The sequence below is a fragment of the Condylura cristata genome, unplaced genomic scaffold, assembly GCF_000260355.1.
Source record: "Condylura cristata isolate star-nosed mole 26May11 unplaced genomic scaffold, ConCri1.0 scaffold00004, whole genome shotgun sequence".
NCBI classification, from domain to species: Eukaryota; Metazoa; Chordata; class Mammalia; order Eulipotyphla; family Talpidae; genus Condylura; species Condylura cristata.
Window position 1 is genome coordinate 9,906,687 of NW_004567105.1, and position 15,184 is coordinate 9,921,870.

General features: G+C 38.3%; 1 protein-coding gene across 1 annotated transcript; it reads left to right on the forward strand.

Annotated features, from left to right (window-relative positions):
• The first annotated feature begins 47 nt into the window (after nucleotides 1–47).
• On the forward strand, nucleotides 48–14,967 carry NFYB (nuclear transcription factor Y, beta). Its single transcript, XM_004675738.2, has 8 exons — nucleotides 48–147; nucleotides 1,883–1,960; nucleotides 8,063–8,156; nucleotides 9,642–9,772; nucleotides 11,813–12,010; nucleotides 13,141–13,222; nucleotides 13,963–14,042; nucleotides 14,399–14,967. Exons 2-8 carry the CDS (start codon nucleotides 1,955–1,957, stop codon nucleotides 14,429–14,431), a joined length of 624 nt encoding a protein of 207 aa, XP_004675795.1. The 5' UTR covers nucleotides 48–147; nucleotides 1,883–1,954; the 3' UTR covers nucleotides 14,432–14,967.
• Nucleotides 14,968–15,184: the final 217 nt, after the last annotated feature.

Consider the following 15,184-nt stretch of genomic DNA (forward strand, 5'->3'; position numbering starts at 1 on the left):
CGGTGGGCCCGGGCCGGCCCGCGCACCTTGCTGGGGAGGAAGCGAGGTCCCCGGGAGGAAGGAGTGCCTTTGGTTTCCCCGCAGTCTGGCTTACGCGTAAAGAATGCAGCCATCTGGCGGCTTGCGGTCCGTGGACTTGCCCCGAAGGTGGGAAGGAAGCCTTTCGGATTGGGCTAAGGTTTTCATCTGCGGTGGGAGGCGGGAGGATGTGCCGAGCCGCGGGAGCAGTATTCGCAGAGAACAAAGAATGGCACAGAGCACCCCCAAGTCGTAATCTCCCTCAAAGTACTGTAACTAGATAATTTAAGCAAGGTTAGATGGCACTCGACCTTTGCGGGGGAGGGGAGACAGGCATCCCACTAACCTGCATGGGCTCCACAGTTCGTGGTTCCTGCCACGAATCGCTGGGGTGGGTTAGGCTCTTAGCACGGAAACTCATCATCATAAAGTGATGAGATAAACTGATCATTGTCAGTGGCATTACTAAATAGGGTTTTAAGTGTGAAGTATTGAAAGTTAACCTGAATTCCTTCAAAGGCGATTATTCCTGCCCCGCACTGCTCTCTTGGCTTCATTTTAGGGGCCTTATCGATGCAAAACTCTGCCTGTAGACGCCAAAGAATAGAGGATGGAGGGGAGGGTCTGCTGCTTTTCTTGGATACAAATTTGCATTTCTTCAAACGTTAAACAGATGTATGCGTTCCCTGGAGCTTTCACATATATAACCTGCCCTCAAGGAAATAGATACCATATGAGGTGATAGTGTTTTTCTTTATGTACTGAATCTAAATATATACCCAACTATTTAGGTGAGTGATTGTGATGAGTTTACTCTGGACCCCCACACCCCAGCAGAATACATTAAATATAGTTCCTGTATTTCAAGTGTTCTGAATTTTTTTCCCAAAGACACTTTAAAAAATAACACTTCTAGCTCCAAGGGAGGGATTTTATGGGCAGTTTTGGGATTAGAAAGAGGCCAGTATTTGGGAAGAAATTAGATCATGTTTTTAAGGAAATAGACTGGACAGTGTGAGCCAGTCTTTGCAGCCCGGACCCTAGTAATGGCATTTTAAACATTCAGTTCTGGGGCTGAAATTTTTCGACTATTCACTAGATTTCATGCTCGAATGCATCAGTATTTTTTCTTCCTTTAAAATTAACACAGAAAGGGTTTTTGTTGATACCCTTCCCCCCCACTTAATTGTTTCACTTGATAAAAGGAAAAGGGCAAATGAGAAATGGAAATTGTAACATTGTAATCGATACCCATTTATTCAGCCCTCTATGTTTAACAGTGAGAATGAAGAGCTATTTAGATTGCAGTTTTACTCCAAAATGGTGGTAGTGCTTTAAAAGTATAAATAAAGGTCTTAATTGACTGTGTTGTTCTATGTATGTTCTCTGGGTAGTTTGTATCTTCTTTTCCCTCTAATCTGAGATATTTAATTTAAAATCATTATATTCTGAGATAATTTCTTTCTCCCATTTTGATAAATAAAAACCATCCCTTGATAATTAAGTGGTTAAGTGGGGTGTCACTATTTTAAGTAGTCTAGCTGCATAATTTTTGGTCTCTTTCATATTATGTAATTTGGGATGTTGTGATGAGTATTTATGTTGCACATTACTAATCCAGGGTTATCTTGGAAAAGCAATTTTTCCCCTCCCCTTGGAATTATCTTTTTAAAGTTGAAGTTTTCTAAAAATAAATCTTCAAATTTAACAAACATTTATTGGATGCCTTCTCTTTTTTTTTGCATTTTTTTATGTCTTGCATGCCATTGATTGAGAATAGGAGATGAAATTATACATGCCTTCAATATTACTAGGAAGCAAGCCTGTAGGCTATGTGTTTTACTAATAGACATTTATCTTCTAGGGTGAATTGGATTAGACACCTTTCTGACAGGTGTCTTGAGCACCACTGACAACACGATTCTGATAGTATTTCATGACAGTAAGTATGTTTTGTCACTCTGGTCTTAAATAGACTTGAACAGTACTTAGCTGGAAACACGGCACTTGCAGTTTACGTGGGGCATTCTAACACAGTGAATGCCTTTCAAGTCTAGACAGTCTGTTATTTCCTTACTTTTAATGACTTGCATGTTTTGCCTCCTGTGGCCCTTAAGCGTTGTAGAGGCTGCAGAGTGTAAAAAGCCTGTCTCAACTCTTGTGAGGCTGGCTCTTCAGCTGATAGGGCTGTAGTGGAGTCAGATACCTTCAGGACAGTTATGTGCAGAACAGAAGGCACTGGCTCCAGTGGAGCGCGAGTGTGTGTGTGTGAAGAGAGGTGTGGTAGGCTGGGCCGTTGGGAGTGTCAGGAAGGAGGCTGTAGGCCTAAACCTGAGCCTTGGGTCCAGTGGGGTTGGGATAGGTGGAGGGTGTTGCCCAAAGCAGAGGCATGGAAGTGGGCATGAGTAACTTACATCCAGAATCTGCATGGTCCCTGTGGTGACCATCTAGTGAGGGCACAGCACTTGGCCTTTCTGGACACTTCTGGATCTCCTCCCGTATCTGTGACCACAGGTATGTCACAACTTCTTTGAGTCATGATTGCCTCACTTCTAAAATGAAAGAACTGTGCCCAGTGATCCCTAAATAAAGCATACTCAAGCACTAAGCTTTTTAATCACGCCTGCAGATAGAGTTGAAAACAAGTTCAGTTAGGTTATGTGGGGGGTTCACTTCATGGAAAGTCTTAAAACACGGGTTTGTAATTGATAGGGAAGACTTTGGGCCGTTGTAGGTTTGAAAGCTACAGAAGTGTTGTTTTGGTGATACTGGTCCCATAGCATGAGATTGCTGAGGTAATAACCTGGTGGAAATAGAACAGGAAGGGCATATCTACAGGACCTTTTAATGGAGGAAACAGACCAGTGGTGCTTGAAGGGGATGGGAGAAACTAAGATGATGCCTGTAGGAGAAGAAGGAAGGTATTCTTAACAGAACTGCAGTAGCTGAAAAGGAGAGGGAGGAATTCTTATCCTTTGCCTCCCTGCAGGGGATGGGGATGTGAGTTTCATTTTCTGGTGTCTTAAGTTTAGAGATGTCAACAGCAGACATGGTCTACAGGCAGAGCTTCCTTGTGTGGCAGGCAGGATATGTTCAGAGATTTATGACTTATGAGCAGACGTGATGTTTCATGAGTTCATTAAGAGAGTAAGAAAGAAAGAGAAAGAGTCACCTTGGGTAAACCTAGCAAGTGAGGAGGAAAGAATATTGCTTTGGAAATCAAGGGAGAGAATTCCAAGCTAGCCCTTTTAACAAGAGTCAGGAAGGACGAAGATCCTCAGCAACTTTCAAGAACTGTTTCAATCACAATGAAGAGAAGTGCGTTTGTGGGGGGTTGGGGGGTAGTGGTGAGTGACAGCTAGACAAGGGAGTAGAGCAGAATTCTGGTCTTACAGCCTGTATGTGCTCTGTTCAATGAGGAGTTCTGAGCATGTATACAGAAGAGTAAAACTGGTAAGAGGACTGCAGATACACTAAAGATGAGGTATCTGTATTATTTCTTAGCCTTAAAGAGACAAAAAAGGAATATGTTTCAGGGAATAGACAGGGGTCGCACGCCCGAGAAGAATGATGATGGCTGTATTTGAGAGAAAGGAATAATACTAGGTTACATGTGTTGAGTTCTTAACTATGCACCATGCACTTCGCTAAGTGCTTTTTCTGCACGAGCGTCAGTTTTCGCTCTAAGCGGGGACACGGCGCGCACAGCGGCGGCACATGGACACACTCGAGTAGGGAGCCGGCTTCACACCCAGAGCTTGTGCTCCAGGTTGTTGCCTTGGGAAATGTGAACCGCAAACCAGGCACGTTTTCTTTACAAGAAATGTTGAGTCTGGCTTAGAATTTGGAGGGAGCAAATTAAGAACTGTAGGGAGAACCATCAACAATGAAGACTGAAGACTGTAGCGGGCCTGGCATGAGACTGGATTTCAGTCCCCTGTTTTGCCTCACCTTTGGCAGATCATCAGCTTCACATCATCTCAGCTTTCTCACCTGCTGCCCAGAGTTATGAATATCGTGTTAGATATTTAGACAAATCCATGATGAACATTAAAGAGGGCACTGTCTGTCTCATCTGTGCAACATCTTATTGGTGTGGTTTGAAGTCTACTACATTAAAAAAAAAAACAAACTACAGAATAGCAATTTATTGGCTTAGCCAGCTCAGTTTCACATATTTTAGAGAATTATCAATTTACTAATTAGAATAATCCTTAAAATTTAATGGGATTTAGCTACTCTCTGTCCATATTCTCTTAGATCTAATGACTCATGGTTTAACCTGTTCTCCGGTCATTTTGCTACATGTCTTCCCTACCAGTTCCTGTACACTGGTGGACAGAGTGGGACCACTGTGCTCTTGTCGTCACCAGCTTCAGCTGGGCTCTCTGCATTGCCCAGCACTCCTGTCCACTTCCTTTCCCGCTCTTTGCAGTGACAGTCATCTGTCCCCAGCTGTAAGAATAACCGCACTATCCTTGGTCTCCTCTAGCTCTATTCTTGTCGATTTTTATTAACTACACTCGCTGGCCTACTTGTCTTGTTTGCCAGGGCTGTTGTCCTGGACCAGATGCTGGAAATGACCATCATCTTGCCAATCTCATGCCCTGACTACAGCATTATGGGTCTTACTAGCATTCTGCCCCAGTCTTGCTCCCCTTGAGTTCATTTTCTGCATTGGACAGAGTGATCTTACAGGAAAAAAAAATCTGAGGGTCCTCCCTGGTGGCACAAGGGGTTAAGTCTCAGCGTTATCCTGGCCAGGGAGTGACCCCATGGCGCAGCAGACCTCTCTTGTCTCCCCACTACCCCCCTCAGCAGTGTATTTCAATCTGCTTCCCACTCTGTCTCTGGTGAATCTTCTCACTCCACTCCCCCCACACCCTGCCCTGTACCCCACTCTTGTATGCATAAATAAATCTTTGGAAAATAACAAAAACCTGATTGCTCTCTAAAGCTTTTTTATTTGCTCTTGTCCACAAGGCTCTGTGCTGTTTGCGAGGGCTCTGCCCTGCCTGCTCCAGTCCACCAGCACTGTTTCCCTTTCTTTCCCTGAAACACTCTCACATTTCTTTGTCAAACTGGTTTCTACTCATCTTTCAGTCTTATTTAAATGTCATTCGCTAAAACATTTTTCCTTGACTCCTACACTAGTGATGTCTCTTGGAGTAAGTTTCCAAGGCATAGAAGGAAACACCTTTGTTTTCCTTAGCAATTGGCACTAACGCTTATTTGTGCTACAGTTAGCTAGCTGACATTTACTGAGTCTCCTGGTGGACCAGGCGAAGTCTTTAAACGTCACTCCTGTTCTCAAAGGTCCCATGGCCAGTCAGTACAGGGAATTCGAACCCTGTGATCCCGATTGCAGAAGTACTAGCAGGCTAGGCATCCCAGCCCAGCCCTGGCCTCCAGTTTACCTAAGATTTGCCTTCTCAGCAAGATGAGGACAAAGACCTTGTCTGTGTCGTTGACTGCTCTGTCACCAGCATGAAGCGTGGACCTGATAGATACTAAGTGCTTGTTCAGTAAATATTTGTCAACTGGTTTACCTACAATCTACAGTCTGTTTTGTAAACTTTTATAGACCTCCAAAGAAACCATCAGGGTGTACTTAGCAGGTTTTCCTTTCATCCATACATTTATGTGAGTTGTCCGCAGCAAAAATATGGCTAGTTTGTGGAATAGGAAGGGCAGGGGAGGAAGATCCGTTCAGTCTGCTGCACCTTAACCTTTCTTTAGACACTGTATAAACCAGTCACTTGAAGCTCTTCCATGTGCCTTAGGAATTCAAGGAAGGGAACACTAATCTGTAGCTTGCAGAGGTAAATCAGAAATATTTCAGGAGGATTGGGAAGACATTGGGATGAAAGTATGGGGCAGGGGCTTAAGGGTGTAGCTCGAGTAGAGGAAGAAAGCAGGTGGGGTGAAATGACAGAAAAGCTAAACTTGTGTCGCCAAAGACGCATAGCTAAGCAGATGATGGGTGGCTTACCTGCAGAGGGAGGGTGAGCGCGACACCCTGTGTACCCTCACCAAACGCTGTCCCTGGCAGGTTTCTGTTCTTTCATTCTGACAACTCTGTGAAATACTTTAAGCAGTATCTTTTAGAAGACTGAGGTTTAGAGGCTAGTGCTGTTAAATCAAATGCTCATCTTACTGTCAATTCCAGTGTATGATAAAATAATGTGATCCAGATAACTGCTTTTCATGTTATTTAAATGTTATATTTATAAATTAAATGATCTCCCAAATCCTGGTTATTTAGAGCCCCTCTTAGCAGCTACTTTGCAGACTCCTGGTATCCTTTGGGCAGTCCTTTAGCAGAGTTTCTATCACTATTTCATCCCTAGAACCACCCCCATGCCCCAGAGGATTTGTTTCCAGTTACAGGTTCTAAAATAACCCCTTTGGTTTCTCTCCTGTTCCTTGACCTCCCTTAGGGCATAGGTAAAACTAGTCCATTCACAGCTCTCCTAATTGAGCTCTTTCATGGTTAATAAATTCATCATGTCTACTAAAGACTAGTTTCCTGGTATCTTACTAGCATTTTAGGATTAAAATACTGGTTTTTTGCTTGGATAACATTGCATATTCATTTATATTAGCTGTTTAAGATGGGAAAGACATCTTAATGTTATTTCCATTTATACAAAAATACATTTAACCAGCAATGACCTCTGTTTCCAGGGACTGGTGGGGGAGTCCCCTGGAGCTCACTGACTTTGTCCTTTACATCTGAGAGGACATTAAAAAATCTCAATAAATAGTACTCTACATACACAAATTGTGAAAGTTTCAGTAATTCTATGCTATATAAAAAACAATTATATAAATATGAAACTGTATTTGTGTCTCACAGTTCAATTAGCTATCACACTCAACAGCTGCATCAAAGAAAGGTGTTATGAAAGACTTGGAAACTAGCCTGGTATTTTAGTATTAGATAAAAATCCAGCAGAGATGGACAAGAAGACATGTTACACAAGGACTCAAACATTACAGCTTAGAACACTTATGTTTGTTCTGGATCCAGTACCTTGATAAACAGTTTCAGGTGTCTCTTAATTTGTCCTAAAAGCATGTCTAATTTACAATTTTTATGCAGACAATGCATTGAGAAATTTTCCATCCACAAATAGTGGGTCCCTATTGTTTTAAGTAGTGCTATTTGCAAAACAGGAAGCTTTCCAGGATTTGCTATGTTGGTGAAGTGGAGTTTAGCCAGTTCAGGGAATACGTTCTGTTTTTACCAGATTTTCTCTCTGAGCTGTTAGCTCTGAGCAAAATTAAGTAACAGGCTGCTTTTTAACATGGCTACTTTAACTGGCATTCTTGTGTGGATTATAACCTTCCAGTCTTTGCATGCAGACCTCCAATCCCCCTGGCCCCTACTTTTTCCTTCAAAAGCCAGAGTTTGAGAGTAGGGGCGGGGCCTAGGCTACAATCAGAGGTGATGGATTTGCATCCAAATGGGTGTTCTTTTGGGTTGCTTGGGCACAAAATTGTTCAAGGAATCCATAAGTCCATAATGTTTTTTATACCAAAGAGCAGTTTGAACCAAGATATTATTTGTGAGACAGCAAGGAACGCTTGCTGCAAGGAGTAGAACGGTTTGCATCAAACGTTAGCAGGAGAGCAGAAAGCGATAACTGTCAATCATTTCCAAGTTGACTAAGCTGATTTTGGTTGTGTGCATCACTCTAGGGAAAGGAAGGTTGTAAGTCTGAGTGGTCTGAACTGCATTTGAGGACTGTGCGACTGAAGAGACAGACGTGTGTTCTGACCCTTTCTTTGCTTGTTTCCCTGTTGGTCTTATGCATGTAGCATTCATGGATGGTGGGAAAGAGAATCTTGAATCGCTGGCAAATTATCAAAATCCAAATCAAGAACTATAAATGCTTCCTTTTAGCAAAGTAAGACTATGAAAAGTACTATCAGCATATAAAAAATGTCATTGACCCATCCTCCGACAACTTGAGCATCGACTATTGTGTTTGAAACAAATTTTGTGAAGAGCATTGAAAACCTTTCTCCCCCTTCGTAGATGGACGGTGATAGTTCCACAACAGACGCTTCTCAGCTAGGGATTTCTGCAGACTATATTGGAGGAAGCCACTACGTCATACAGCCGCACGACGGTAAGCAAGTCATAGGCATAGGCAATCCACGAGTAAAACAACTTACTAATTAAGTAGTTCTGGGTAACTTTTGTCTTCAAAAGTTCCAGTTTTTGGAAATTAAGCAATCTTGTGTTATAGTTCAGTGATTCTAAAAAAGTGTATTTTTACTAGAAATACAGGAGTATTGAATGTTGGAAAAGTTTTATTTAAGTATGCTTTTTTTTTCAAAGTATGTCTTTTAAAGCAGTAGTTTCTTTAAAAATGTGTTGCTCATTTCCTAGTAAAGTGTCAAGTACAGTCATTCTTATCATTTGATAGAGTAATAGATCGTAAGAGGTGCCTTGTTGTCTGTTATTTGTCTAGTACCTGTGAAAAGACTTGCATTTTTCATTTACTATTAAGTTTGAACTGTCAGTAATAAAACGGCAGTGTTATGTCAGAAATAACTGGCTGTTGTGGCATTCTGAATTTTAAGATAAAAAACATTAAGATATATTTTTATAGAGAACTTACACCATCCTGAAACAGATAAACAATTTTCATAATATTTTAAACATATAAAAATGTAAATTGAGTCAGCTTAATTGTCTTATTTACTAATGTAAAGAATTGGAAAATTACTCATAAAATACTGTATGTAGTCATAAAAATATTGGTACTATGAAATTTTCAGTTATGTCTAAATCTATATAAAAATTCACTTTTTCTAAGAATATTAGATTACAGCTAAAGCTTTGTTCAAAAACCATTACAGTAGAAATTCCAGTTGCATGAGTAATATTCAAGTCCAGTTTTCCCATGTTATGTAAACCTGACACTGGACAAACATATCTGCTTTATCGAGCAGTAATTCCAAGGGTCTGTACATTTTAAAGCTAAGTCTGCAACAGTTAAAGCTAAGCCTGCAACAAGGGTCCACCAGTCACTTCCTCTGGATAAGGTGCTATTCCCTCTTCAGGGAGGGACACAAAGCAAACTGACCCCGGCCTCAAGTAGAAAATAATCTGACAGGGAGGATGAGAAATAAAAAGAATTATAATGTGTCACAGGGGTGATTTGGTGATGGGAAACCCGCGGGGATTACAATCGAGATGGAAAAAAAAAATGTGCAAAATGATGTAAAAATAAACTGTAATAAAAAAAAAATTCAGGTTACACACACACACACACACACACACAAAGAATTATAATGTGTCAGATAAAAGACATAGAAGCATTCTGATATTTGTGAAAGGAGAGATCACTTTTGAAGCTGCTATCTTTGGGCATTTTGAGGATTTTGGTAAGCAGAGTTGAGGATAAAAGTTCTGTAGGCAGTGAGTTTGAAATTAAAGAGTAGGTCTAGTTCTGGTGCTGAGAAAACTGAAAAGAACAACTTTCCTAATCCCAGAAAAAAGATTGGGCTATGACCCTGAGTTGGCTTAGGTCATTTCAGGTAGTCTTCTCCAACTGAAGTAAAGCTTATGGAGTGCTTTACACTTAAACTGCCTTTTACTTCTTCAGATACCGAGGACAGCATGAATGATCATGAAGACACAAATGGTTCAAAAGAAAGTTTCAGAGAACAAGATATATATCTTCCAATTGCAAATGTGGCAAGGATAATGAAAAATGCCATACCTCAAACAGGAAAGGTAATATTGAGAAGAAATTTAACTGGGTTCTTTTTGTGCTGATGGCATGTAACACTACTGAGTATGTACCTCATATATAGTTTTGATTTCAGTCATTCAGCTATTCCGCAAATCAAATATTTCTTTCAATTCTACATACTTGCTTGTCCCCAAATGCTTTTTCCCCTGTCCTCACCCCCTCCACTTATTGGAAGTAGATAAAGTAGAATTAAGAATCCTTCTTAAAATAGGTACATTGTCAGAACTATCAAGCTTGGCCATATGGAGTTGTTTCAGCAAGCTTCTAATTTTGCAGCAAAATGAATCATATTGGAATGACATAAATGCTGTAAGGATTTTCCCTAAAGATATTTGGAAACAATTATTTTATATAATTGAGGATAGTAACATTCATTTCAACGCAAGTGGTATGGTTCCTTGGTGGCCTAGGGTGACACAGCACTCGCTCTGCTGTGGCCTGAGTTCGATCCCTGACCAGGGAGCTGACCCACATAAGGCGCAGCAGTCCTCTGCTGTCTCACCTGCTGCTCCCCTCACAGTGTATTTCAGTAGAGCCACATGTTCTGCTCCCCACTTTGTTCTGGTGAATCCTCTTACAACCTGTGCCTCTGACTTACATTCCAGTTCTTCTATGTAAAAATAAATAAATTCAACTGGAATGTTTTTTTTAACTAGTTTTGTTAGAACAACCTTTAAAGCTCATTTACACGCTACTCATCATTTGATAGGAAGTAGAATTCAGTTTTTATATTCTGTATTCCATAATAAACTTTTTAACATTTTATTGTAACTTATTAAGTACTTAGGAAATTAGTAAAGCTCATAAATACATTATCAAAATAGATCAGTAGCCAATTTGAAGTCCACCTAATGTTTTAAGAAGCAAAAGTACAACTTGTTTCTTAACTGAGCTATGCTGGTCCTGTCTAGTACCCCAGCCCCTAACTACATATACTGAGGACATCAAATGTGCTAAAGGAAGATTTGTAAATATAAAAAATAAATTTTGAAGGCTTATTATGAAATAGGGCAATCACAATTTAAGAATTGTTTAAATGATAGTATTTTGGATTTTTTGGATTTATTGGATTATATAGTATTAACGTTAATTTCACTTGCTAGAAAATCTCAAGTTACATTCATACAGTTTGCATTATATCTTACTTGACTACATTTATAGAACCCTTACTGTTCTCTAGGATGTAAAATAAGCTTTGAGGTAAAGACAATACATTGCAGCAAGGGACATGAGTATCATTCCTCTCAGAAGTGACTTTGGAATTACATGACTTAATGCATTAGTTTCACTTCCACACCTCAGACCCTTTAAGAATTGTTCTTACAATGAGGTAGTAGGTGTGTACTTTGTTAGAGACTTTTAAAATTTTTTTCTTTTTCATCTTTTTTACAAACACTTGTGTCAAGGGCTGACTTTCAATAGATCACAGCGAGGGAGCTGCTCTGCTACGTATGAAACCCTGACCCTGAAGCATGTCGTCAACAAATGGTTTAGCGTTAGAGAGACTGCTTAGTAAACTCAAAACATGTAGCTGACACGTATCTTCAGTCGTAAAAGTGTCACCAGGTGTCATTATTCACTTTGTAAGTGAAAGTTAGTGTTGTAGTTTTTCATTTTTCTGGTGTCCTTATTCACGAAAAGTGCCAGGACAGGCAGTTCCTGATCCGTAGCCTCCAGTACCGTGCCACAGGTTGCTTTTCTTGGGGCACTTGGTTAGTAGGGTTTTCTTCTTACTGAGGGTGATAGGGACATCCAGTGGTTGCTTTTATACCTATATTACATACATGTTTTCTGTGACAACTGTCAAGACTTCTCTCACATGTATTTGAGTGTTTTTTCTCATTCTGACGGTTGGAATTTTTTTGGAATTTTGATTGTATATTCTGTGTTAATTTCAAAGACTAAATGAAGTTCAACAGTCATAAACTGAAATTGTATTCTTCTGAATAGCCTTTTACTTTTACCGATTGTTAGAAAGGTGATGAGTATATTTCCTGCAAAATTATGAATTTTCTTTTCAGATTGCAAAAGATGCCAAAGAATGTGTTCAAGAATGTGTGAGTGAGTTCATCAGCTTTATAACATCAGAGGCCAGTGAAAGGTGCCATCAAGAGAAACGGAAGACAATCAATGGAGAAGATATTCTCTTTGCCATGTCTACCTTAGGCTTTGACAGTTACGTAGAACCTCTAAAATTATATCTTCAGAAATTCAGAGAAGTAAGTAAATGTTTCCCTCTATGCTGTTAAGAAAATAAGATACACTTTAACTTTTTATATGTATTATTTGTTAAATAATTCACTTTATAGCAAATTTTGTAATAACTCTCAGAAGAACTCTGTAATTAAGATTACTAAAATAGTAAGTCCTTTTGTTTTCTTGTTGTTAACGACAGCTGTCATAGTTCCCTGTCTGCAATGATTAAGAGCACCTGAAAGCTAAATCCCAGCTCCACTACTTGTGAACTCTGACTCTGGGCAGAGTTTGTCTTTAGGCCTTGATTATCTGGGGGAATTAAGTAAAATAATCCATGTATGGTACTTGACTGTTAGCTTGATTAAGTAATGTCAATGCATGCTGTTGTTTAGTTAGCGTTAGCATCTCAAAGTTTCAAACCTATATATATATATAAAAGAAATGAATTCTTCATTTCTTATCTGGTTTCTCTTTACCTGTGTAAGAGTTTTGTGAAAATGAGTTAAGATTGGTGTATTTCCACATTATACCACAAGTAGAATCAGACTGATACTACTTTTCTTAATAGCTTTAGTGTTAGAATGCCATTAAATTAGTGACACCTGCATGGAATGAATAAAGTAGGAAAAGAATGTGTAAATCCTGCAGATTACTTTTCCATATTTTCAGTATCATCATACAGTAAAAAGAAACTTAGATCTTTGATCCAACTATAATTCTGACTTAAGGACTTTAAATTTTGAACTTGCTGCTATAGTACAGTTCACTTTGCTGAAAGCTAGCTAGACTATTTCTAGTTAAATTCAACTTGGGTACTTGTGGTAGATCTATAAGTTGAGTAATTTTTCAGACTCCATTGTAAATTTTTGTTTTCTTTTGATTTAGTGTGGAATTAGAATCCTTTATTTTACTCATATTTTAGATTTTTCTCAGACATCACTGTCTTGTAATTTGTCTTCTGATCTGCTTATATAAAAAGCATTTTGAAGAGCCTTCAAAATGTAATTAAATGTAATTAACCAGAAGTGTTAATAAACACTCCATGTATTGTTTGTAATAATAAAAGCTCCTAATTTTAGGAAATAAGTATTCTCATTTAGAAAACAGTTTCTTTTGAATACTAGTAACTATTTATTTGATTTTCCTTCCCCAGGCTATGAAAGGAGAAAAAGGAATTGGTGGAACAGTCACAGCTACAGATGGACTAAGTGAAGAGCTAACAGAGGAGGCATTTAGTAAGCAGCCTTAATGCATTTATGTGCCTAAAATTATTCTTACAAGTCATGTAGATTGTTAGCAGTGATTAATACTAAATGTCTGAGTAATACTTTTGGAATATTAGTGCTGAGAATTTTGCATAGCACTATTTTGAAGTATTGCTGTTTGTTAATACCTTATAATTGAAGTCAGTGAGGGCTAAATACAGACATCTTAATTCTGCAAACAGAATTTCACTGGTAGTTCTGATTTCAATAGCCCCTAGTTTTTTATTTAAGATTCCCTTGAGATAAGAATATTAAGAAGTTTGTAATATAAAATACAGTGATTTAAATAAATTTGAACAAAGGTTTTTTCTTTAAAAATTCAGTATTATATTGTCATATTAGTGAAATAAAAGGTATGTAGACCTTTTATGTGTAGAATCTATGCTGCTTAGTTTGTGTGTGATCCCAGCAACCCTCACTGGGTAGATCTAGCCACAAATCAGAATTTCTGTCCAGTCTTTCTGAAGATTTTACACATGGACAGTTAGTTAAAATGTACTTTGGAGAAATGAAGACTCAAAGTATTATAACATGCAACAGAAAAATATTCTTTTAGGGACTGATTTTAATGGAGAATTTGGGGGTTCATGATTTTGCCTAAGATTACATTGGTAAGTGGAAGCATTGTAATGAGACAATACAACCTTAAGATACAGGCTCAAAAATTAGATACAATTCTTTCCCTGCTTTAACTTTCTTTTCTCTTCTAGCTAACCAGTTACCAGCTGGCTTAATAACTGCAGATGGTCAACAGCAGAATGTTATGGTTTACACAACATCATATCAACAGGTACTCTACCTTCTGGGTATTTTGAGTTGTTTAAAAAAAGGATTATAAGCATTTTTATCAAAGGTAGTTAAATTCAGTAGGGTATTAAGAGTCTGATAAAGAAGGTTGATTAAATTAGTTTTCTCAAAGTCTGAACTATATAGTATTCTCTTAGTGGTTAAAAATATATAATGTTCATTTATATATGGGAAATTTCTGGAAAGATACATAAATTATTAAAGTAGCTCCTTTGGATAGAGAGAATGGAGATTTGGAGTGGGAAGTAAAATTAATTTTCACTGTATTTTTATTCTTTGAATGTTATTTTTAAAACTTTTAAAAATTTCTACTCAATTTAAATTTTCTACTCTTTCTAGATTTCTGGCGTTCAGCAAATTCAGTTCTCATGATCTGAAGAAATGATGGAGTGGAGAGTGAAGCAAGAGAGTCTGTGTGATTCTGGAACAGAGACATTAGAAGGAAATGACTGGTGAAAAGATGTCTCTTTGTATATTAAATAGCTGTAATGTAGCTTCCTGATGCTTGACTAATTGAGGTGTTAATTCTGACTTGAGAATCTTTTTCATGAATGATTTTAAAAGAAAAATTTGGATTTTAAAGGTATTAAAATATTTTTGTTTTGTACGAGAGTTTGTTGCTCTGTATGATTCCTGTATGCATTGTATATTGCAATTTATTACTGTCAGAGATTTGTAGACAGTTTCTTATTTTCATATTGAATCATGTTACTTTTGTAATTCAAGCAAGCAGCTGGGTTAATTCATGTTTGCCCTTTTAATAAAATATAAGGGTAGAGTTCATTTTGAATGCAAGTTGCCTTTATTATAATTTGAGTTTGTCTTGGTTATATATAATATCTTGCATGATAACCTGGCTAGATTTTTAGCATTTGCCATATTTATTAAAAATAATTTTTGGTAAAACATTCATAGCTTAAGCAGCACCATTTTTTAAACAATGTACCTGAAAGATGAAGTGTGAACGCAGAAGCAAATATCGCCTGCCCTGTGAAAGCCGTTATAGTGTTCACACTGGTCGTTGTGCCTGCTAAGATCATTTCAGTTTTTTGGAGCTTTTGTTAAGTCTAAATGTTTTTGAGTTACATTATTATGAGTGTGGAATTCATTTGAGTTTAATGTAGT